General features: G+C 31.6%; 1 protein-coding gene across 7 annotated transcripts in view; it reads right to left on the minus strand.

The window, feature by feature from the left end:
• The window catches only part of LOC144844312 (uncharacterized), a 191,578-nt gene that overhangs the window by 86,961 nt on the left and 79,102 nt on the right, over positions 1 to 25,515 (minus strand). For all 7 annotated transcript variants that reach the window (XM_078701185.1, XM_078701169.1, XM_078701176.1 and 4 more), the window contains exons 4-5: positions 4,972 to 5,023; positions 1,717 to 1,796 (exon numbers count right to left, since the gene is read on the minus strand). In XM_078701185.1, coding sequence (XP_078557311.1) covers positions 1,717 to 1,796; positions 4,972 to 5,023 — 132 coding nt within the window. The remainder of the gene's footprint in view (positions 1 to 1,716; positions 1,797 to 4,971; positions 5,024 to 25,515) is intronic.

Raw genomic sequence — 25,515 nt, forward strand, 5'->3', positions numbered from 1 at the left:
CATGAATATCTTAATGTTAAAAGGCAACATTCAAACATAAATCTCTCAAAAACCTAAAGATAGCTCAAAAGGTCATTATACAAATATTTCAGTCAAACGTGACACTCGATCTAATCAATGCTACAATTACAGTCGTCTATGTTTGAAACTGAAATAATCCAGTGATTATCAAGCCAATACATTTAATAACAATTAATCATTTACAAGATTTAAACGACTTTCAGTTTCGATACATGTGTATATTATAAAGTTACACTACGTCCTGTATATACTGTACAGTAATCAGAAGAATCATTAATCATAAAAATAAAGTTATTTTATAAACATAACCATATTGAATGCAAGGCTTAGCTTTGTAGGCCTAGCAGTAAACAGAGGTACGTACAAATATCGTACGCTATGTATAGGCCTAGCATGGCATATTCCAGTTGCTGCATTAATTGTCTTTCTTTTTTTGGCAGAAAATTTGTTATTTTCGGTTCTTCCGTTTGTTTTGCCTTCATTATCGATTAAAAGTGGGTGCATCACAGAACTAAAACAAAAATATCAATCCGCGTGCAATGCATCTACTTATAGCGTCCTGCTTAAATTATTAGAATAAACTTATTTTTCACATTTTAACTGTTTAAAAAAGAAGAAAAGTTATCGCAATTGGCCCAATATATTACTTCATTTCATGCAATATTTTTCCTGTCAGAGAATTCAATACAAGGAAATACATAAATAGACAACTAAACATTATAAATTAAACCGTAATTCAGGGCTTGCAAAAACTGTTAACTGAATTTGAACACACAATTAGTAGCCGATCAATATAATTATAAAGCATTATTTTAAAAATATTAAATAAGCCCTTTAAAAGAGAAGGGTCTGGAGGTAACAGACCTTGCTCTGAATCTCTTTGTTCAGTTTTAAAATTGAACAGTCCTTACAAATCAAATTGTCCTCTAGTCTTAAATATAAAATAAGTTTTTCTTATTTCCTAAGAATCTTTTACAAACCCAAGAGCTAGATAATACAGTTTTTAGTAAGTTGCTTACCCCAATTTTAAAACTACAAGTAAGGACTGCTAACATTCAAGCATCCTGGTTAGAGGTAGACTTGGTGAATGAACGCAAAATTGCTGGTTGATATTAAGACTGTTACTGAGTCACAATATAAAGATTTTGCATGATAATTATTGTATAATAAAGTTTTATATTTCAGCTGCTATTTGTAGACGATTTGAAAGGTAATAAAGGATTTATACATTGTCACGTACTATGTGCACAAGTTCACTGGCTAATTTGGGGTTATGAATTGTTTTCCTTCTCTTCTCCTCACCAACTTTCCCTCCTCCAACAAACTAACTAACCACCGAAATACTATTATGTTTAATTTAGTGCCCACAGTTTAAACCTTAATTGTGCATTCATTTAATAACACTAGGCAGGTTATTTTATTCATGAACACCTTTTTTTTTTTTCAAAAAAAGCAATAAAACTATTTTACTCCTTATATTCCTAGCACAAAATTTATGTTAAAACAATATATTGTATTTCCTTTCATATGAAAGAAATTTAACAAAATGTACAATAAACAATTCCAAGTAAGAAATGCATGCCATATCTATTTTCAAAGATAATGTAGACTAGTCCAGATGGATACAGTAATACATTGCAATATACTTTCTTTCTTGGTTTATTAGTGGACAAAATTAGTTATGACGTTACGTACCAGGTTTTACACTTCTGTTGCTGGATCTCTCCATGTTTTCTTGTTCCTGTTCTTCTATAATTTCTGTAACTGGAGCTTCCCTAAAAGTAAAAGATAAATAATAAAATGAAATCAAATGTTCTCCGTTAAAGCATTACCTTGAATATGAAGATTAGGACCTGACAACTGAGCTCATTTACAAAATCTTCACTTACATACAGATGCAACTAAGGCAGTGTTCAGACCATGTTTAATCCCTACATTGAATAAATTAATCAACTTGGTTTGCACAGGTTTTTGCAATGAATTCCAGTCACTGGATTTTTAGTCTATTCCTTTTTTTTAAACTAATTTTAAATGTTTTATGTCAGTATATTTTTAAATCAAAATCTATATCCTGGAAACCAGGTTGCGTGTATTAAACTGCTACATCTATCCTGTGCTGATGTATGGAAGTGAAGCCTGGTCAATCACAACTGACCTCAGAAAAAGATTGGAAAGCTGTGAGATGTGGTTTCTAAGGAGAATGATGAGAATTCCATGGACAGATAGAGTTAGTAATGAAGATGTATTGATAAGAGCTGGAGTGTGCAGGAAACTACTGAAGGATATTAGGATTAGACAGATGAGATTCATGGGACATGTGTTGAGGAAGGGAGGTCTGGAGAACTTGGCATTAACGGGGAAAATAGAAGGAAGAAGGAGCAGGGGGAGAAAAACAGTCACTTGGTTGGCCAGCATAGCTGAATGGATTCGGAATAGAGGCGAGAATACCAAAGAAGTGGAGTTGCTGAACATGGCAACATGATCGCCAAAGTCTCATGATATGGCACTTCGAGAGAGAGAGATATCCAAAACCTTTTTATTTAAAAAAGCTAACTGTATAATAATTAATATGCATTACTGCATATTTAACTTTGGCTTTGAAATCTTGAAACCAACGAGCTGCCAGTCTCCAACATATTATTGAACAAGTCACTGTATTTATTGCGATGTCAAAAGCCTTAATACATCCTGTTCAACTCAAGTATTTTTACTTATTAATTTGGAATTGTTGTATTATGATCTGAGACCAATTGGACCAATCTGCAAATATGCTATATGAAGAATATTTAGTTATATTTTAATTTGTAGAGTGAACATTTTAGCATTGGAAAAATACCTGTCACATTCAATAACTTAAAAAAAGGCACTACACATTAGGTATTAAAAAGAAGATTTTCACACAATATTTCTGTCAACAGTGAAACATTTGTAGACCTAGATATTGGACTTGAAGTCAGAAGGGACATTTAGCTAAGCATAAATAGGTCTCAGTGATATGAGCTATATAAATATATGGTTATTATTATTAATATCAAGAATGTTGTTATAAGACTTATACAAACAGTCTGCCTGAAGATAATGTTGCATTAGATATTGCTCAGGCCCGACCCAATTTTTTAAAGTAAAATTTGCATTTTCTGCTTTTCTGCACCATTTATGTTTTTATTTTAGATTTTCAAGATTACATAATTATTTCTCTACATAGAGAAAAACAAAAGGCTGACCCTGTTTATCCCTTGTTGCTTTGCTTGGGCAACATAACACTTTATAAAAAGGCCATTTTATTTTCATACATCAAACAACAAAATTATAACCAAATTTTCCCCATTTTGTATGCCTTATATAAGATCAACAACAAACAAAGACACAATTACAAACCTTATATATTTAATTCCTTGATGAACACTCCTCTTCCTATTAACATAACATTTGACCTAATTAATATCCAAGAACAATTACGCAGGTCAGGCTATTGCATTTTGCTTTTGTTATTAATTATGTATATCACAATGCTTTTAAAAATATAATTTCTAAAATATTTTCGAATAAACGGTTACTCATCATATACAGAAATGTCCCTTAGATTAAGTCAATCACCTTGCAAATTAGATCTAATTTGTAACATTATACTATTTGGGCAGATCTAGTTTTGCATAAAAACCAGACCTCTTTGTAAACTTTTATGTTGTGTTAGTCTGTATAAGTAGATATTTTTTCGGGGTCATCAACATTATTTCAGATAAAAATTTAGTGAACGAGATGTTATATATTCTTTACCTTTAAACCATCTCTGTTGTAATGTATATAAATATACATGTACCAGTATGCTGTACTTTTTATTACATACTAAACTTTCATTTACTGATTCCATTTACAATCATATCAATGGGGCTTCACAAGGTTCACTCAGAGTGAAGAAAAATTATCATGGTGCAAATAAGAAAGGTCACAGACTTTGCCAATAACAACAATAAAAAAAAAACGTTTGCTAGATTTGGAATTCTAGGGGTCTTAATCCGGAATATCTAAATATATGCTGCTCCTTTTCCAGGGATAACCAATACGCCAATCCCTTTCCTTTTACAATATACCGATTTTACAAAGTAAGTGCATAAAATCACCAAAACATTCTACGCATATTATGTCGTTGGTTTACCTGGACCTAGAATTCCCCAATACTGTATTGATGAATTAATTGAGGAAGCACGCCCCAGTATGCCTGCATGTGTAGTCTACAATTAATTTAAAATAAAAAGCTACCTATTACTTAATACAGTAGCTCAAACATAATTGAATTAACCAAAGCATAGAGATTGAAATTTGACAAGGAAACATTTTATTTTAGTCCTATACCAAAAAAAAAAAAAAATCAAATCTCTAGAGGGGGTAAATCAACAATTTTAACTTTGCTTTCTATATTGACAAAGATAAGGCACAGACACTCATTAACAGTTAATAATAAAAATATTCTTCCTACCACTTTCTATTTTTGACTACAGTATGTGTCCCCCTGAAAAAATAATTCTTAAAAACAATTTTGTTGAATATTCCATTTTAATGTAACATAATAGTTATCCACTTTGACTAAAAATTGGATCGAAAAAATGTATTTACCTGAAAAAATGTAATTTAAAGCAAAAAATAGTCAAATTGGCTGCCAGCCAATGGATTTTTGGTTGAATTTAACCATTTTTTTTGTCATTTTATAAGTAAAAACATTTTTTTTTTTTTCGTTTTTTTTTCTATGGAAGTGATTAACTTTATCAAAACTACAAAATAACACATTCAAAGTCTGATTTAATTAATCTTCATTTTTCATGTTTTTGGGGGACAATACATCTTTAAATAAAAATGTGTCACCTTGTATATATGATGCAAATTATATTAGTAGTGAGTTTGATATCATTTAAAAGAGAAATTATGAATTGTATTCAAAATCCTGGTACTTACCCAGATTCTGTAGAATCTTCAGAATGCTGAGGAGCTTCTGGAATTTCTAAATCTGAAAAACATAAACAGAAAAGAAATTAGGAACAGCAAATCAAAACAGTGCATATATCTTTCATCATTCAGTATTAATCATAAACTCATTATAATAAAAATACAATTACTGAGGAGTTACTTTTGTAATGGTCTTAATGTCGTATGTAGTACTGACATCTGAAATGGAGAAGGGAATGATTTTTTTCCTTTTATTTTATATTTTTGTTCCAAAATCAATAAAACCTTGATACAAAACAGAAAAGAATTGCAATAACATTGTTTTAAATTGTACATTTTTTTTATTGGTTATCATTGTGTTGTTGATGACCAGTGAAATCAGTTCATGGTGGCAGGGTCATCTTCTTGAAATGAAATAAATAAATAACATTATAATAAAATCAATCAAATCTTCATTTATTTTAAAACTTGAAAATTGACTGAATCTAAAATAATTGTAAATTAAACAAATAACAACAACAAATAAAAACATTTGTTTTTAATGAAATAAAATCATAAAATTAAAGTAAAATAATTTAATCTGTAAAGTAAACTGCAATTCCATTGCACTACTAAAAATAAAGTTTACCTTAATTGGAAAATTTGCCATGTCATAATTCCAAACTTTAAAATACAATTTATAATATTGCTAACGACAAATAAAAAACAAATGTTGATTAATTTATCAGGAAGTTTGTAAATACATTTTGATTGTGTGATAAATTATGACTTTTAAAGAATGAATAATTTAGTTTAAAAAGTTGATTTAATACAATTTCATAGCTTTTTTGGATGTTAGGGTTCCCTGTTCATCGCCGCCTCTAATTAGTTTAGCCTGGGTGCAGAACAATTAATATACACATTTGCGGGAAAAAAGTATAGGAAAATTTTTTTTTGGTTTTTCTGATAGAGTATACCATATAGAATGTCAGAAAAAAAATCCCCATCCCAGGGTCTTGGGGAAAATTTGTTATGGCACTTTTAAATTTTGGCCTATCATAACACACACAAATTCCTATTAACACACACAAATAGGGGATAGGGAAAATCAATTAACGGTTTTTGTTACTTGCAGTTGTGTTTTAATGATTAAAATTAGTAGAGGCTTACTTTAATAACTACTTCTCATAGTAGTTGATGAATCAAGTCGATATGATGACATCATCATGCCAGAATCCAATATGGCGTCCAATTTGGCGGGAAAAACGGGGTATTGCTAAACCCCTGCAAACCTTCAAAAAAACATAGCAAACCCCACCGAACCAACATAAAAGTGATTGAATCATGGAGTGTACGACCCACTGGGTATGTCCATGTAAAAATATTAAATTTCTACTGTTAACTACTTATTTTAGGGATAAAACATCATTTTTTGGTTAAAAATTAGCAATCATTTTTTACCAAAAAATGAAGTTTTACAATAAAAATAAGTAGTTAACAGTAGAAATTTAATTCTTTTTTTGACATGGATATACCCAGTGGGTCGTACACTACATGATTCAATCACTTTTATTATGTTGGTTCGGTGGGGTTTGCTATATTTTTTTGGAGGTTTGCAGGGTTTAGCAATCATTTTTGACCAAAAAATTAGGTTTTACCCCAAAAATAAGTAGTTAACAGTAGAAATTAATTTTTTTTTTGACATGGATATACCCAGTGGGTTGTACACTACATGATTCAATCACTTTTATGTTGGTTCGGTGGGGTTTGCTATGTTTTTTTGGAGGTTTGCAGGGGTTTGCGGGGGTTTAGCATTACCCTGTTCTTTCCGCCAAATTGGACGCCATATTGGATTCTGGCATGATGATGTCATTGTTATCGACTCGATTTATCAACTACTATGAGAAGTAGTTATTAAAGTAAGCCTCATCTAATTTTAATCATAACACAACTCCAAGTAAAAAAAAACGTGAATTGGTTTTCCCTATCCCCTATATATAGGTATTTGTTTGTGTTAATAGGCATTTGTGTGTGTTATATAGGCCAAAATTTAAAAGTGCCGTAAAAAATTTTCCCCAAGACCCTGGAATGGGGATTTTTTTTTCTGACATTCTATATGGTATACTCTATAAGAAAAAAAAATTTTCCTATACTTTTTTCCCGCAAAATTTGTACTGCACCCAGGCTAGTTGGTTGAGTTAACAACGCTGTCAGTGCATTTACTAATGTCCCAATGAAATGAAAAGACTCTTTATAAGTGACTAAGCAACTACATGTACATAAGAAAAAGCAACCAATTGTAGGAATTAATATAAATCAGTCAATTAAAAATATTGTCACTAAATAAAAAATATTATTTTGGTCAATAATCTTAATAGTATACATTGCAACAAAAAAGGTCACATTTAAGTTACCAATGAAAAATACTGTCATTTAACAAAAATACAAACTTACTTCATGTTTTGGTTTACAAAAACACAATTTACTATCAACAAATGTTTTATAATTGTTATTTTGGATGTGTGAAAATATAAAAGAAGCAAAGAGGAAAGTAGTGCAGAGTGTAATTGAATTCATAGTTTTTTAAATTAAATATGAATAAATAATATAGATTTCATATGTTGTGTCATATTGTGACAGCTGAAGTGTTTATGATTACTTGTCTGAAAGATTTATGAAATTAATTTGTAACTTAAATTGATTCAAAATGTCATTGTTCTTTCATTTGAAAATAATTACCACTGCAAAGTTACTCTTGTTAAATTGGCTTCCAAAACTGTATTATATGAAATTCAAAAAATAAACTGAAATAAAATCATTCACATGAAGTTGTGCGGTTTACAAAAACATTGTGTTACTAAACATCACTATTAATAGTGCTCTAATGTTTTTTCTTTGATTATTCTCTATATTTTGTTTTGTACATTATTTATCTTTTTATGCCAAAAATGTATTTTTAATTGTTCATATAGTATTTCTTTTAGCAAATTAAAATTAAATTAAGTATTTCTTCATTGAATAAAACAATGTCAAAGGCAAAAGGGCATACAGTAGCTCATAACTTGGCCGCACATTTTTTATTCTTACAAATAACAGGGCAAGGCACCAGGTTGAATATCCATTTAAAAACACAAAGATAAAATAATATCATTCAAAATATATTTAAATTGTGAAAGGATCAATCTATATAAATACATGATGGCACACACTACAAGTCATCAGCCTCATGCTACATACAATTCTTGAATGTATATAAAAAGATTAAGATATGCAATAGAATTAATACTGAATAGCACATGATATAACATTAACCAATCAAATGGCAATACACCCAGACATGTTATAAAGCCTATTTAACACAATAGTTAAGCCAACCAATATGTATTTGCATTATCAATTACAAATTTGTCTTCTAAAAAGACACCTTAGAAGACAGAAAAGTCTTAAAATAGTGTTAATTATACTTCTGTCTGTAATTTTACAGACATTCTTTAAGGTCAATCTAAGTACAATTTGGAGGCAAGTCCTAGGAGAATATTTAGTTCATGATTCTTCCTAAAATAACTGACATAATAATCTAAGCCATAAGCCAAAACTTCCGCAGTTGTACAAACCAGTAATACAGTTGTGATGTTTAGGTTCACAAATTTTTGGAAATTAATTGTTCAAGAAAAGAAAGTTTGCCTGTGTGCTGAATACTACTAGTAGTTTAATATCAATTTATGTTTAAAGACCCTACAATTGTTGACGTTTTGTAAAAATAATGCATATAACTTTAAAAACATTAAACCAGGTCATTCCTTGTCTTAGATGTACGTTTTATGGTAAATTATGATGAAAAGAGAGAAACAATGCACTAAGTAGCTTGCGGTAAATTTCCTCGAGTACGGTTTTTAGGCTTAGTTTTGTAGGCGTAGCTGGTAAACAACATTAACGTACGAACATAGCTATAGGCCTAGCCTGACGTTGTCTAGTTGCTGCATTAATTGTCTTTCTGTTTTTGCCATAATCCGTAATACAAATTAGGGGAAACCCGATATTTTCGCTGAAAAGTTATGATTCTTCCATTTATTTTGGCCTTCACAATCCATCGAAAGTAGGTGAATCACAGAAGAAAAACTAAAATATCAATCCGTGTGCAATGCATGATTTATAGCGGGCCGCTAAAATTATTAGAATCGACATATTTTTCACATTTTTAACCTTTCAAAGACGAAAAAAAGTTATCGCAGTATGACCATATAGTATTTATTTTTACATTAAATGTAGTTTGTGAAATTAAATTAGATCTAAAAAACGTAGGGAATGGGACTTTAAACATTATTGTTGAAAATGATTTTTTCCCATATATCATTTCATTACATAATATAGCACAAGTAGGACAAGGTACTATAGCGAACATTGTTAAGATAAAAATAATAAGACTAAGAATTATTTAATAAACTGGTGATTGCTTGGCTGGGGTACTGGAGGTGAGATGAGGTCCAGAGTGTACACATATGGCTTGTATGCACTCTAAACCCAGTTCATCTTTCAGAAAAGTGTAGGGCTCACCCCACACTGTACTTGTCCACCTCAGTACTTCTCCATCTCAGCCCCTGTCATAGTGGACAGAAGATTAAATGTTTTGGTGGCAGTTTGACAGGAGAGAATATGAATATGAATCTATTATGAATTACCATTATTAAGAGATCTATTTAAAAAAACAATGTTACAATTGACCTAGTGCCACTGCATAATTACAGATGACTAATAATATTAAATACTTTTTGTTAGTCAACTAGGACGAAATATAATAAACACATCTGACCTACATTTGAATATGACAATCTTCTGACCACATTTTGTCTTTGTTGGAATTCTCCTACTCCTATACCACAAATGGTAACCAACTCTAATGAGCAGCCAAAGACAAACGATAAAAATAATACAAGCCACCAAACAATTTAATATGTTAGTCATCCTTACTGTTCCTATACAGCATTATAATTATCTTCATCAATTGGTTCCACACAGCATGCCTCCTAACTGGTTCATTTCCAAAAATACTAGCATTAGCTCATCTCATAGGAAGTTCATGCGAAATTAGATTCACAGATCATGTTGGACAACCGAGTAAAAATGATTGGTATGGTACGAAAGTTAGATGACAAAGTGTATCAAATGTTTTGACTTGCGTATGCAAATGTGTAACTGTTACTCACCAATCCTCACAATATGCACTGTAAAACTTTTTATAAATCGCTAAAATTAAACTTATAATTTCTTTATTATTGGGCCTACAGCTACTGTAGTTAGAACGAACCATCAAGATAAGTAAACTAAAAATCATACCATAATTAAGTAGAATTTCATATGCATACTGGGTAGCTTTAAATCTATGGATTGACCACACTCCTGATTTAATATCAAATTGTATGACATTCTGTTGACATTTGCATGTACATTATTTGCAACCATTATTATACAGTACATATAAAATAGCAAAAATATCTAAGTTTAAACACTTTTTCTATTGTAGTTAAATACACAATCAAGATTGCTGTTTTAGTGTCTAATAAGTATAAGTATAAACAATTGGCCAATAGAAAAGAAACATGTTCTTTTACAATTACAATTCTAGGAACTATACTTACAAATTGGCATTGAGATCCAGTTGAATAATTTAGTAAAATTAGATTAAGTTTTAGACCAGACCAAGCCTACAAATAGCTGCACATTAATGTGACTAAACTATCATCAAATCATCAACCTTATGTACTTTCTTAAACCTAATCCTGTCCTTATGCACGTGTCTGTAACCACAATCCTGTTCAGGAAGTTGGAAAACTTCCTGGACATGATAGGAAAGATTTGTCAAACTTATATACTTGACCCCATTTGCAGGATAGTCACTCCTACAGATAAAGCACATTATGGGCCTGTTCTATCACGAAGAAAACCGTAATTCCCTTCTCCTAGCCCCCCCCCCCCCCCCAAAAAAAAGAACCAAAGGTTTCAATAAACCCCAATTCATTCCAATTTCTATAACCAAAACACTTTATAAACACAGTTTCCATGGAGCAATTATAACTTTTAACATCACTTCAAAATGTCATAATGATCATTATATCATAACTTACTAAAACTTGTCATGCAAAGTACATGTGTTTACTGGATAAGGACATTGTACCTCTTTGAAATCTTAAGTTTTGTACAAAAAATTCAGAATACATAGTGGTTATCTACATAAAGTACACAATGTCAATTTTGACAAACAAGAAAATAGTTGGCAAATATAAAATCAGTAATCTAATATTATATTTTACATGTAAAATTATTTCTTATTTTAATTTAATTTAATTATAAAGTAAATTACTTCATTGCCACTATTCTGGTAGTGAGAGATGAACAATACAAAAGTATAATACTCATGTTGCTATAAATAATCAATTTAATAACATTTATTTTTCTTAAAACAATGAAACATGATTCACATTTTTAAGTTTCAGAGGGTTAAAAAGAACTCTAATGTAAAAGTAAAATGTCAGAAATGATTGAATTGCTTCTACTACATCCATGTGTTTCGTACCATACCACCTCAGTGTTTGACAGATTTCATACAACTTGGAACTACTGTATAAGCAAAGAGCCAACAAAATACAAAAACCAGAGAAGGTAGTTGAGGTTATCAAAAACTATTTCAATTCAACCAAGCCTAGCCTAGTGAGAATCATAATAGGACTATAGTTCCTGATACGATATTTACAATGCAACTGTGTTTTCTACATTAGCGGTTGTAACATGCACCTAACACCAGGATAAAATACTTTTTTTTTCATTGAGACATGTTAAAAATGTATTTACCAAAGAAATTCACATGACTACCACCATGCTGACAAGCACACTACCACAGTATGATCTTTCCACTTTACTTTCTAGGCCTTGGTTTAATACCTCCCAATTGTCTAATAAAGTAAACCAAGGGAATCCAAAGGCAGTGGCGCAAAGATAAAATGTTTTAAACTATATTAAACTAAATAAAATTATCATGCACAAAATCAGGCAATCTATTGAACTGTTCATATGATTATCTGTGGGTAAATAAAAGATAGAGCGGTTTAATTATTGAATGTATACAAAGTGACAGAAACTTGTGTCAAAGTATATTCTGCACTGGTGATGTGAATTCCTTAGTGTTCTGGTTTTTCCTCCTGGCAGGTTTTACCATGGTACACACAAGTGGGTGTATAATTTGAGAGTTCAATTGAGGACATTTTTTTTTCATCAAAAATTTCATCAAATACATTTGATGCTGATCACTCACACACAATAAATGACAGTTTATCATGAATTTGATCTGGCCCGAGTTCTTCGCATCAAAATTAAATTGCGTTCGGTTTTGGTAACCAGCTCAATAACTCGCACTTATTTCAAGGATGAAAAGGTCAACTTTGTTATACATTACTATTTTAGACTAGATTAAAAACAGGGGAACGATTTTCTGATATTTCTTTCTGGACATGCTAAAACACAACATTGACTACTTCTTAAGTTTATGGTGAACTGAGCATTAAACATATTGATACAGAGGGCACTGAACTTGAATAGGCAACATTATAGTTTGACATTCACCTTATCATATTACTTATTATTAATGTGTTCACACTTAATGTCACCTGTAGTGTTACATAGCAGATTTTGCAATATTGATCTGACATAAACATTAGGAAATGTCAAGTGCTGAAGAATGTTGTAGTGATGTCATTGTATTTTAATTCAATAATCAAAATTGACCTGACAATATGTTTACTTTTTAAAATATTAATGAATACCTCAAATTAAGAACTAGATCTTTTACACACTTTACAATGTTTTATAAACGCAAGTGTTTCCGGCTCCCGGCAAGCCTCGCCTAATATCTTCTTTTCTCCCCACAGATGTATTACGAATCTTGTTATTGCATCGGTCCCCATATTTTTGTTAAAAGTTGAAATATCTAGAAAAATAAAAATTTTTCCACTGCAGGTTGACCACAATCGACCCAGTGAAGCAGAGTTTATTTTTTTGGGGTCAAATTGAGAACGCGATTGTGTTGCAGATGAAAATTGCTCCATGGAAACCAGTTTCAGAACGGTTCTTCGCAATCAAGACCGGAATTAATTGGGTTTTTTTTCAACCGTTTTTAAGATCAGTTTTTTGTGAGGACCCATTTCTGCTGGCAAGAAAAAGAACACTATTTAAAACCGTATTCTCTGCTCAATAGAAACAGGCCCTTCTTTATTGATGAATGGTGGTGACCTGCACACTCAGATGGTTACTAGCACAGGATTTTGTAAAATATCTCAACAAGACATGAAATAAATACTCATACATATGATTTAAATGTTTTAACATGACTTGAAATCAAGTTCTTGGGTGATGGCAATTAAAACACTATTGTAACTACTTTAATGTTCAAGCACATTCAGTGGTCAGACCTGGTTCCAAGTGATGATCTACGGCCCTGTTCAGACGGAGTTATGCTTTTGTATCATACATGAGGTTTTACAACAGCTCAAGGTAAAAGATTAGTGAACGACGCCTTACGATACGAAAGTCATTCAACAATTTTGACCTCCAACGAAGATTTACTCCTGCATACCAGATGTTCTCCCAAATCAGTGACACTTCACAAAAAAAGTTAGCGAGTCTGAACACTTTGCTGTTACGACGCTAATTATAATATGACATTGCTTGCGATATAAAAGAATAGTCTGCTGTATTTGGCAACTCCTCTTTGATGAGTTTTTAGATATAAGTATGATAGTGACACATTTATGATTATAAATAAACACAGTCAATCATACTGTTTACTTGTTAAAACTACGGTTATAACCATGACAACTATTAGAGTTAGATCAAGTACATATTAAAGTTTTATTTTTATTTGAGGTATGACACCAAGGTATAAGCAGAGTTAATTGATCACACAAGTACTTCCATCCAATATTAACTCAGATACAGTTTTAGATATATACAGTATGTAACACTGGTGTTTGTTGGCACTGTTTCTGACAATTTAATTTATTTGATATAATGGCACTATAAGGGTGCCAACATGACCTTTTAACCTCTGTATATCAACACTCTGATTAACCAGCTAAGAAAATCAAACTACCTATTCCTATCAAACTATTAAACTCTAAAAAGTCACCTCAACATTAATCCGTTTCAGTTAAATTTTTGTGCTTTTGTAAAAATTAAAGGATCACATAAATCAAACCAAGCTATTATGAATTATGAGACACTGGGATTGAAATGATTCAAATATTAATTTAAATATAGAATCAAATCAACTACAACAGCATAAAGCTAATTATTAGCATTGTATAGGGAAGTGAAACTTGTGCAAGATAAACATGATGTCTGGAATTAAAGTAAACATATTTTCAAGATGCATGCTTGCAGTGGTAGGAAATCCACCATCCATTCAGCAATGATTGTTGGCAGTTTGGTATTCCTAATGGTAAATAAGTGTATTTTAAGAAGTATATTTACCTCTTTATAGAGGTACTGCCACTGACTACTATACCATCAGTTCAGCATATGCGACTTCCACATATACAACAAAACTTCTATGCAACTGGTTTTCTCTGAATATGAACAGAAAATAGCAACAAACTAAACTTAGTTAATAGTTGGTGCAGCTCTACACTATTCCTTTGGAACTCAATTATAGGGCCCCATGCATGTAAGCTTTGCTGTCTCAAGTCATTAAAAAAAAGTTTAATAAAAATAAATAAAAAACTTTCATCAACGTTAAGTCGGCATAAAATCTTTTCTCAAAACTCCCCTTTATTCTTTTCTCTAAGTGCGGTGAGATTTGGAAAACCCACTCATAAATATTCAAATTATTTTTATGCAAGTGTTCCATTTTAGATAAAACTATCGTATAATAAGCAACTCCCTGATAATAAGTAACTTCCTGCATTAAAATTTAAAGAGGTAACTTGGAATTAGTTCGACCAGAAATGTCTTTGAATTAAAACGAAAATCTGTTAAACTCACTTTTGTTGTTTTGGTCACTATATTATCAATGTATGGTTTTATTTATACATCCAATAATATCCTGGTAGGTAATTCTGCAGTTTTATGTTGCATTAATACAGATTGATCACATTCAAGAGCTGTTCATGGCTTCATAGCACAGTACATAAAAATATCACCACAAACCACAACTTTGAAAAAAGAGCTTTAAGCTATATACTCAAGTTATAGCTATAACTCGGGCTATAGAGGGCTTACACATATTAAAGGCTATGTATATGCACAAAAAAAAAAAAACTATTGATTATACATTCCAATAATTCTTAATCTATAGTTTCCCATGTTTCATAATTTGTGGGTTATTTTTTTTTAATAAGCAACCAGTAATCCCTATTATTTGACCCACATATTTTGTAAATAAAGCTGAACTCTCTAATACCTGAAATAAAAGTTTGGTTTTTATAAGCAGAATTAGCTAAGTATTTGGCCAATTTAAGAGAGATTCATGTTTTTTTTTACACATTTTTAATCTACCATATATTTCGGTGTACAAGTCGCACCTGTGTATAAGACGCACCCCCTAACTGAGAGTAAAATATCGATATTTTTTATATCGTCGATGTATAAGACGCACTTTATATTTCATCAAAACAATGTTTTTTTAAATTGTAATCAATATTATTGTAATACTATATTTTGTTATATCTACAACAGCGTCCTTTATTTAGGCTTTTTCTTACCTAGGCTCGGCCGCGCCCAGCCTCAACAAGTTCTTTCTAACTTGTTATTCATGAGTTTCGCACCAGCAACATCAAGTGCATGACCGTGTGTGTAACACGCACGTGTGTGTTCTAGCTTTGCTCGATCATTTCGAGAGGGCGCACGTTTTCGCGGACAATCGTATTCGATTCGATCCATGCTATAATCAACTGGAGAATATACTAGTCGAATACCGTACGCCATGTGGCTGCCACCGAGAAGGGCTTGCGCTGGGGGTACTGCGGTCGGCGATCGTGCGTATAACTATAAATAAATACTAGGCCTATTCCAATCGTAAACGTTTACAAATGAAATTTTATCGGAGCGCCTAAAACAGCTCCATAATGAACAAATCTTTTCATCATAATAGTATAACATCACGCTAAATAAAATGCCTTGAAAACTAGGCAGAAGCAAGTTGCCGTTACGTTAGTACACTGTATTTAGGCCTAGCCAACGAGTTGACGATATGTACAATATGTGTGTGTGAGGCATTTATGTTCGGTGTATAAGACGCACCCTTAATTTAGAGGTCAAATTTGTGTGTCAAAAGTGCGACTTATACACCGAAATATACGGTATGTACATTTTAACCAAATATTATATTTGAAATTCATAATCTTTAAATACAATTAACTCTTAAGTTTTGTTAGTTAATAATTAATCAGCTTTGCCAATAACCTTGTTCAGATTTCACATAAATTATAAACACATCTAATTATAAGTTTGTGTCATACATATTAAATATCTATTTTAAAATTAATAAAACAGCAACTATTTCTATATGGCAATATTGCTAAATGTATCGCAGGGAATACAAGGTTTGCATTTTGTACATTTTATTTAACCTGGATTGAAACAGTGAATAGTAATATGTTTAGCAAGAGCAATCAAAGAGTAGCAACCTCCGCCAGTAGTAAAATGAGAAAAAGGTTCATGAATTATGATACGTACGTACGGCCTAAAATTAGTAAAATAATAAAAAAAGTTGCTTAAAAAATATAATTTAAGTATGAACACTTTGCTAATGTAGCCTCGGTTTACGATATGTAAGGTCAGAGCATACCTTGAGGTACTTTTTATATAATAGAAAATTAACAGCTTATATCAAGGTTCTACTTGGAAAATTAAGTCACCAATTGAAAGTTTAACAATTCAGCATTATAGACTAATTGGTCATTTTTTTGTAATTAATTATCAATAATCCAGATTATAGCAGCGAGGTAAAAAATAGAGCTATTGTTGATTGTAAGGCTTTGTCTACACTATCACAAACTAATTCACGTTCACAAACCTTCATAATATGTTTTGTAAATTCTCAGCAAGTGTACATAGGGACTATCTAATTATTTTTACCTGCACAATTAATTTTTTATTTAGTCTTCCAAAATAACAATTTAAAAATGTAAATGTAAAACAAGATGGCAGGCGTTTAAGGAGATAACGATATAAAGCAAGAGCGTAGATGTAGCATTCAGCAGACCTGCTTATCTACCTTACACAACCTGAACATATAGTTAATTATAAACTGTACAAATAAAATCTAGAATAATAAACAAGCCTCGAGTGCTATGTATGTGTAGAAGACAGTGTTTCTCTATGTAACATTAGCTCATTAACTAATAAATTAATAGTTTAATATCTATATGTTCAAAGATCCTTATTGAATTGCACTAGAATTATTAGGTCAATTTACTACTGTACAAACTGTCATCGAACCGTTTAAATGCAAAAAACAAAAAACAAAAGCACTGACTGAACTAAAGCTATAGGCTTACAACCGCTAATGTAGTAAAACCTCCAGCTAATGTAGAAACACCAACAGCTTATGTAGTAAATATAAATCAACACCAGCTAATGTAGAAACAGCGAACAGCTTGGTACATTGTAGATCATGTCAATTAATGAATTCTATTTATTTTTTATTTATTTCCTTTATTGCATCAAGTAAACAGTGATGAAGTTGACATAAATATAATAATAAATATATATTCTAGTAATTCTAATAGTACAAATATAAATGTGTGCATGTGGCGGTACATTTGTTCGAGGAAATAAATAAAGGCCTCTAGGCATTTATTCGATGGGGTGGGGGGAAATATCATTTATTAAAATGATGTTCTATGGGGGGGGGGGGGGGGGGGGCATTCATTCGAGGAGGTATTCCGGTATACAGTAATATGGTACTTATAAGGTGTCCTTCCAAAAAATACAAACTTTGGGTATATGCTATTAAACCACATTTTGAGTTGAGTCGAGTGGCCAAGTGGTTAAGTCAGAGAAACTCTATACAGTATCTATAAAATCGGGTATACACAGGTTCAAGGCACTCCTTGACCATTGTTCTGGTGGTAACAACAAGTCTTCCAAGACAAGGACTAGAGGTCCAGTGTACACATCTGGCTTGTGTGTACTTTAAAGAACCCAGTTCATTGGGGTACTGGTTTATCTCAGCTTCCGTTGTGGACAGACAAATAAGCACTGTTTGGTGGCAGCACTCAACACAAAGAGACCCTCAGGGGAGAAGAAGTTGCTGTATGGGTCGTCCACACCTGCACGCAGTTCAGCCCAGTAGGCTGCAAGTCACAGGTTATTCCACCTACATTTACATTTTTTTACATTTTACATTTGGTATTTTAAAAGGCTCCTTTACTGTAGTTTATATTCTTCTTCTTTGCTACAGCAGTGTCATAGAAAGAACACATACAGTAGGCTACACAAGTCATATGGCAGTACTAGGTAGGTGACAACTTGCCTTCCTTAAACAAACGTTCATATATATATACAAACATTAGCTATTTTATTTTTATTTATTGGTTATCCGCACTTAGCAGATAACCACTTGTTATTGTCACGATCTTTTTTTTAGGTGATCATTTAGAATAAAATGATCACCTATTGTTATTGTATAAAATCTTTATTATTATTTTTTTTTTAATTATTTTTTTTCTTTTTATTGTTTCTGTACACTATTTTGTGTAACAATTATCTCAAAAAGTTTAATGTCAATGATTACAAAAATTTCAGAATATCTTTCAAATAATACAACTTAATCCTAATAAGCTTTCCAGCGTGATCACTCATCCGTGACGACATTTATACGCCATTTTGCGAAATCACATTATCAATCATATCTCCATAATTCATTATCACATATTAATGAAATTCACTACACGTAAACTTCAGATCAAGGGTAAAAATATTAGCAAAAAAAAAAGCACGCGCACGTAGGTTCATGCGCGTGATATCGCGCGTTAAAAATTTAAAACGCTCAAAATTAAGTTTTGATCAATTTAGAGCATGAATTAGGCCATTTGCGTGTTTCAAAAAATTACTGCGCAAAAATGCGTTTTTGCGCGCGCGATACTTAAAAAGCGTAAAAAATATGAATTTTTTTTACAAATCTCATTCTACTCACCATCCTTAGTACATTCACCAAATTTGAGTCAGTTCCGACTTAAAATAACGCTATACGAGCACGTTAAAAATGACAAAATGCGCACATTTATTTTACAAAAGTTCTGAAAATGGTGAAAAATAGGTCTTTTTTAAAATGAAAATAATTCTTCAGAATGCAAGATGACCCCCGATTTTTTTAACTTATTCTGGAAGCCATTGAGTTGTAGATATGAATTCATGTACACATTTTACGTACAAAATGTTTTGACGTCATCAAATGGCCACTTGAATTTAAAAATTAGGATTTGTTATCTTTTTGTGTAGATTATCACATTCAACAGAGCGCATCTTGGTTATGTGTGCTCGAATTTCGCACAACTTTCAGTATGTGCTTGCTTAATTAATTATCTTTATCATGAGTTGACACTATCTTCATTTTAATGACGTCATCACGCGTAAAAACTTGAATAACGTAGGCCGTGTAATTTCACCTTCGCAGTAAATTTGAATATCTTACAGCTCTTCAGAATTGAAGGTTACCTTGATGATTATAATTTATTATGAAAGCTGATGAAATGTAGATATTAATTCATATAAAAATTAAGCCTATCGGATGTTGTGACGTTAACATATGGCCAGTTGAAGTGAAAAAGTAGTTTTTTCATATTTTTCGTCAAAGTTATACACAATTCAAAGAGCGCGCACAGCGCTTCTACGTGCCAAATTTTTTTCCAAATCTTATATTTTTTTGCTCAATTAATTATCTTTCGAAATTGTCATCTTAAAGTTTAGTTTGATAACGTCATCATGCCAAAAAAATAGAACATGTGTCCCGTAATTTCACCTATGCTACACTGTATATAGATATACAGTATATACTGTACATATTGTATATGGCATATAGGCACAACTCAGCACTATAAGCATATAATAGGATGGCATACATCAACATTTTCCGATCGTATGTTAACGTACGTGCATGTTTAAAAAAAAATTAATTTCAGTAAAATGATAAAAATGATCACCTATAATTCGTCAAAGTGACGAATTAAATTCTAGTTTTTATCTTATTCTTCTTTCCCCGAATTTTGTCCGCATAAGTAAAATAAAATATAAATTGGATAATTACTGTAATTTACATTGTAAATATATTATTCTACATTGGCAATAGTATAAAATTCACAATTACAATATTGGTAAAAGGCAACCATGAGTATATGCTTAAATCAGAAGTCATGTCCATATTAGCTTACTGTATCTCGATGAGAAAATGAAAATTACAGTAGTAGTAATTATAGTAGCTAAAATAAATCACTAAACCTTTTCAGGTGACAAATTTAAGTTTTGTACCATAGAAGAGTGTAGTAAATGTTTATGTCTATCATTGGTGAGAGATATGGTTATCCAGATTATCTAGACCAGACACATTATAGTAAAATAACCTGTGACCTAACATCTATAATGTGGCAATATGTACATAAATAAATAATATATAACTACAGAAAAACAACAAACCTACCTGTTTAGTGGAATGTACACTTCTAATAATTAGTAGAACAAAATAACAAACCAAAACACTGGCATAAACTACAGTATATAGCTATAGCAGCTACTAAAATCACAATGGTTCTAGGTCACCTCTAACACTTTGATTTTAAATTGTATAACTTTGCCACTGTAGCTGAACCAAGAACAGCCATAATAATGCTTTTATACTAGTGTCACTTCCTATTTCATTCAGAATACAAATACTTCAATAGCATCCTCAACAAGATGTCTTTTCAAAAGAGTATTGAAATCCCCTCAAACAAAGTAGATTAGCACAAAACCTGCTTAATAACACAATTTAATGAAATGAATACCATGTCTGTAATTTACTCAATTCATTCTTATAATACAATAATTTTGTTAAAAACATGAAAAATAAGTCACTTCTAATAGAGTTCTGCGGTGCTGACATCTCAACGTGATTGCTAGCCAACCAAAAAATGCGTTCAACCTGCCGGAGTGACACCGAGAGGTCACCAATGGTTTGGAATAGGCTTATTGAAGTAGTAATTTTTAATTTTTTTCAATTAAAGCAAACTAAAATTTCAAAAGATCACTAAATATTTGTTTTTAATAATCTATTTATTCAGTTAAAAAAAATCAAGCTAAGATACATAATTTGATAGAAATACAGATCTATATAGTGTATCAACATGCAGCGTTGAACGCATTTTTTGGTCACGTCACACCGCAAACTCTATAATTTATGAATCATGCGCATGGATTGATATTTTGCTTGTGATATGCACCCACTTTTTTTTCCAGCGAAAATACCAGGTCTTTCTCAGATTGTATTAACGGAATCTGCCAAAAATAAGAAAATACAATGCTAGGGTGTACAATGTTCATACATCACCTCTGTTTACCAGCTAGGCCTATGCTGCTAGGTACTTAGGTAGCTGGTGCATTGGTTTTTCTCTTTTTATCATAATTAACCATAGAATGTACGTTTATAACAAGGATAACCTGGTTTAATGTATTTGAAATAATATATATAAATTAATTTAACAGGAAAAGTGTTTTTAAAATATCCTGAAATTGTGTTCCTTTAGGCCAAAAAAAAAATTTTGTGTTGGCCACGCCCGACCGACCCTAAACTGACAAAAATGAAGGCGGGCATTTTTTTGTTTTTTGTGAGCCAAACAGCAATTGAAAAACCCTCATAATTAATGGACTCTACCAATGTTGATTTGCAGCAAAGAACAGATCGTACATCGCACACGGTTGTTGAGGCGGTGTTTTTTGGTTTTACTGTACAGTACTACGATCCGATTACGAACTTGTTAAATAATTTAAAAGGCATGGATTTGCCAAGCGTTTAATAAAAATTTACCCAAGATTGTCGTAAGCTCTTTTGTTCAAACTTGTTATTTATATAGCGATAATCCACCCGTTCCGGCATGCATGCTAGGCCTACTCCTCGATCGAAGAATGTCTCTAGTAGGGAATTTCCTGCGATAAGAAATTGGCGAAATATGGGTCATAACATAACATAATATAATAATATCTTTAATGCCAGTGTAATTATGTATGGATAAAATGGGTACGTGCTCACATTTGGCACACGATAGGCTATGTCACTTTCCTGAATTTTAAGGATAAACACTAAAAAAAGGCAAAAAATAGCAGTAATTTTATGTCTCAGCGACCAAGTTACGTCACTGTATAAACTACGCAACCTCCTCTGTTGTGTACCGCCATGGCCGGATCGGCAAAATATACAGTCTTTAGTCAACCGTATCGAATGAACGCGCTGTTGAAGTTTTAATTAATTACACCTATCCTTGGAACAGAATGTATTTTGTAAATCACGGTTTGGCTCAGTGAGCAAATCGCAGTGACCATTGATATGATTGCTTAGTAAGTTTGAGTTCAATCCGCGACGTGTGTAATAATTAAGTATCACCGTTTAAAGCTAAAAATCAAAACTAAACCACAATGTAATTACAAAACTAGCAAAAAAGATATGAAAAAATACACACAAAAAAAGTGGAAAATGTAAATGAATAAAAAGGTGAGGGGAATATAAAAAATAAAATGAATGCAAATGAGTGTCATGTTTTTTTTTTCCAGTCAAAAGTAAAGTCAAAGTTCTATATCCACTGTACATTGCTTTAATATTTTAGCCTACATATTGAAGTGAAGGAATAGTGTATAACAAACCAATGGCCGTAAATACAGTAGTTCCGAATTTTATTCGTGATACAATTTGTTTTTATTTTAATAATTTGTCAAAGTACTGTTATTATACTTGCCCATGCAAAGTATATAACAAGGCAGAAAAAGGCTGTGCGGAGCACGGGTTACTGCTAGTATATATATAATGTGTAGCATATAAGACGGAAATAGTTTATTTCGATCTTGAAAAAAGCTAGGCCTACATTTATTTTAATAAACCTTTTTTAAACTTTTGTTGAAACAATATTTATAGCTAGCATGAGCCTAGGGTGCTATGAAAAGTGTTTTTAGAAAAGTCTTTTTGCATCATTTGTGTAAATTGTTTATTATTTTTGGTCTGAAAAACACTTTTCCTATGGACCTACACATTTTTTAGATTTACCCGTAAATTGCTGTGACGTCACATTTGCGTGGAATTGTTTTATTAAACATCTGAAAAGTTATCTTCTTTCTATCACAAAGATCACCAAGTTATTAATTAAAATCTAGTTTTGATTGATTTTGTCGCCCTACAAAATAACTTGAATGCGGAACAACGATTAAAAAATAAATTTATACATGGAATAGGATGTTGGTTAACCAATAGTTTAACATAATAATAAAATCATAAATCTAATCATTGTATTAATTAATACCCACTGCACAACATTATTGTAATGATGCTGAAAACAAAACTTGTACTGCATTGACTGAAGTGGGCCGCAATAATTTATAATGAACATAATACTAAAGGTAATGTAGCAAGTTTGTTCTATTTTAACTAGGAAGAACTGTTTGCGTATCATTATTAGCTCCTTTATTGTTACCATTAGCTTATTGTAAAATGTATGCTTGTTTTTTTGTGTTTCAAATAAATGTAAATGAAATGAAATCATTCTCTATGATTTTTAACCAGGCAGTTTTGAGTTGTCCTCTTGGCCTCTTTTCTCATAGATTCCGATAGAGCTTTTCTGCTGGGGTATCAGAGTTTGCCATTTTATCAAGCATCTTCTCTTTATTACTCTGCTTTACTTTTCCTTTGTTTTGGTATAAAGATTGAGGAAGAACTTTACCATGCCGCAAACCTATTTTTAGTTAGAAAGCCGTCTTCACTCTTATGTGCTAATATACTCAATTTTGTTTTTGAAATAGAGCTGTGGTGCTGGTCTAACAGTGTGTGTAATATTATCTTACATACTTTATACTTTACCACCGCCGTATGAACCTCGCCCTTCACCAAAACATGCAACAAGCTTTGCTTCTCAACAGTAAGCTTAAAAGAGTTTTAAATTTCGTTTTTTTTTTATTTAATTTTGATATTTTTATACATTGTGTTATTTATATATAGTCGGTGAACAACAAGAATTAGTAAATTTGTATTGAAAGTGTGTTTTATATGTTTATGTACCGTATATTTCGATGTACAAGTCGCACCTGTGTATAAGACGCACACATAACGGAGACTGAAATATTAATATATTGCCTATTCGATGTCTATTTTTACTAATCTTCATTTTTGGGGACAATACATTTTTAAAGCCCCATTCCGTACAATTTTTAACGTGTTGTAAAAATAATGCATACATATATTACTTTAAAAAAATTAAACCAGGTCATTCCTTAAATATACGTTTTATGGTAAATTATGATAAAAGAGAGAAACAAAACAGAAACATAACCTAAGTAGCTTGTGTCAAATGTCCTCTCGTAGACGGTCTTTAGGCCTAGCCAATAGCTAGGCTTAGTTTTGTAGGCCTAGCTGGTAAACAGCATTAACGTATAAACATCATACGCTGCTATTAGGCCTAGTCTGACGTACTCTGTTTTTGCCAAATCCGTTAATACAGATTGGGGAAAAGTTATGCTTCTTCCATTTGTTTTTTTGAATCACAGAAGAAAAACTATAAAAAATATTAATCGCAATCGCAACGCATGTTGGGATTTATGGCGGGCCACTTAAATTATTAGAAGACTTATTTTTTTACATTTTTAACCATTTAAAGACGAAAAGACCATATGAGGCATGGCATCACAAAATCGGCGTAGTGTCGGAAATAATCATTTTTTAGATTTTTATATATTCGTAATCTACATTTATTAAGCTTTAAAATGAGGCGTTGTTTATTAAAATTGGTTTATTATATGAAGAGTTATTAATGAAAACATACGAGATACTTTCTAACTCAGGAAATCTTCATTTTGAGAAAATCAACAATGAACCTAGCCCGCCATTCAACGCGACCAGACTCTCTGTCAAAACTCGCTATTTTCCTCTCAATAACGGCAAACTAGTCGAAAATATATCATTGTGTGGTACATAATATTATATTTTTTGTTATTTTTAAAAAATATATGGATAAAAATAACGATTAACTTCCTAAATATTCATTAAATGTTGAAACGTTCATTCGAGAAACTACGATGGAAGACATGCTGTTTCATCGTAAACAAAAGCGTCAGCCAATCAGAGAGCGTAATTAATCTCTATAGCCAATCACAGTCAAGGATTCACAAATTCTTGTTAGAAATTTCAGCAACCTAACACCTTAATAAAACCAATTTCCATTGGCTAGATTAAAAAAAATCCCTTAGGTTGTTAAAAATTATGGTAGCTGATATATTTTTCGAACAGATAGGTACCAAACATGATGTCATTCGGGTAAGCGGTTTGCTTACAAAAGCACCGTAAAGAAAGTTGATTTT

Source organism: Antedon bifida, chromosome 1 (genome assembly GCF_963402885.1).
Source record: "Antedon bifida chromosome 1, ecAntBifi1.1, whole genome shotgun sequence".
NCBI classification, from domain to species: Eukaryota; Metazoa; Echinodermata; class Crinoidea; order Comatulida; family Antedonidae; genus Antedon; species Antedon bifida.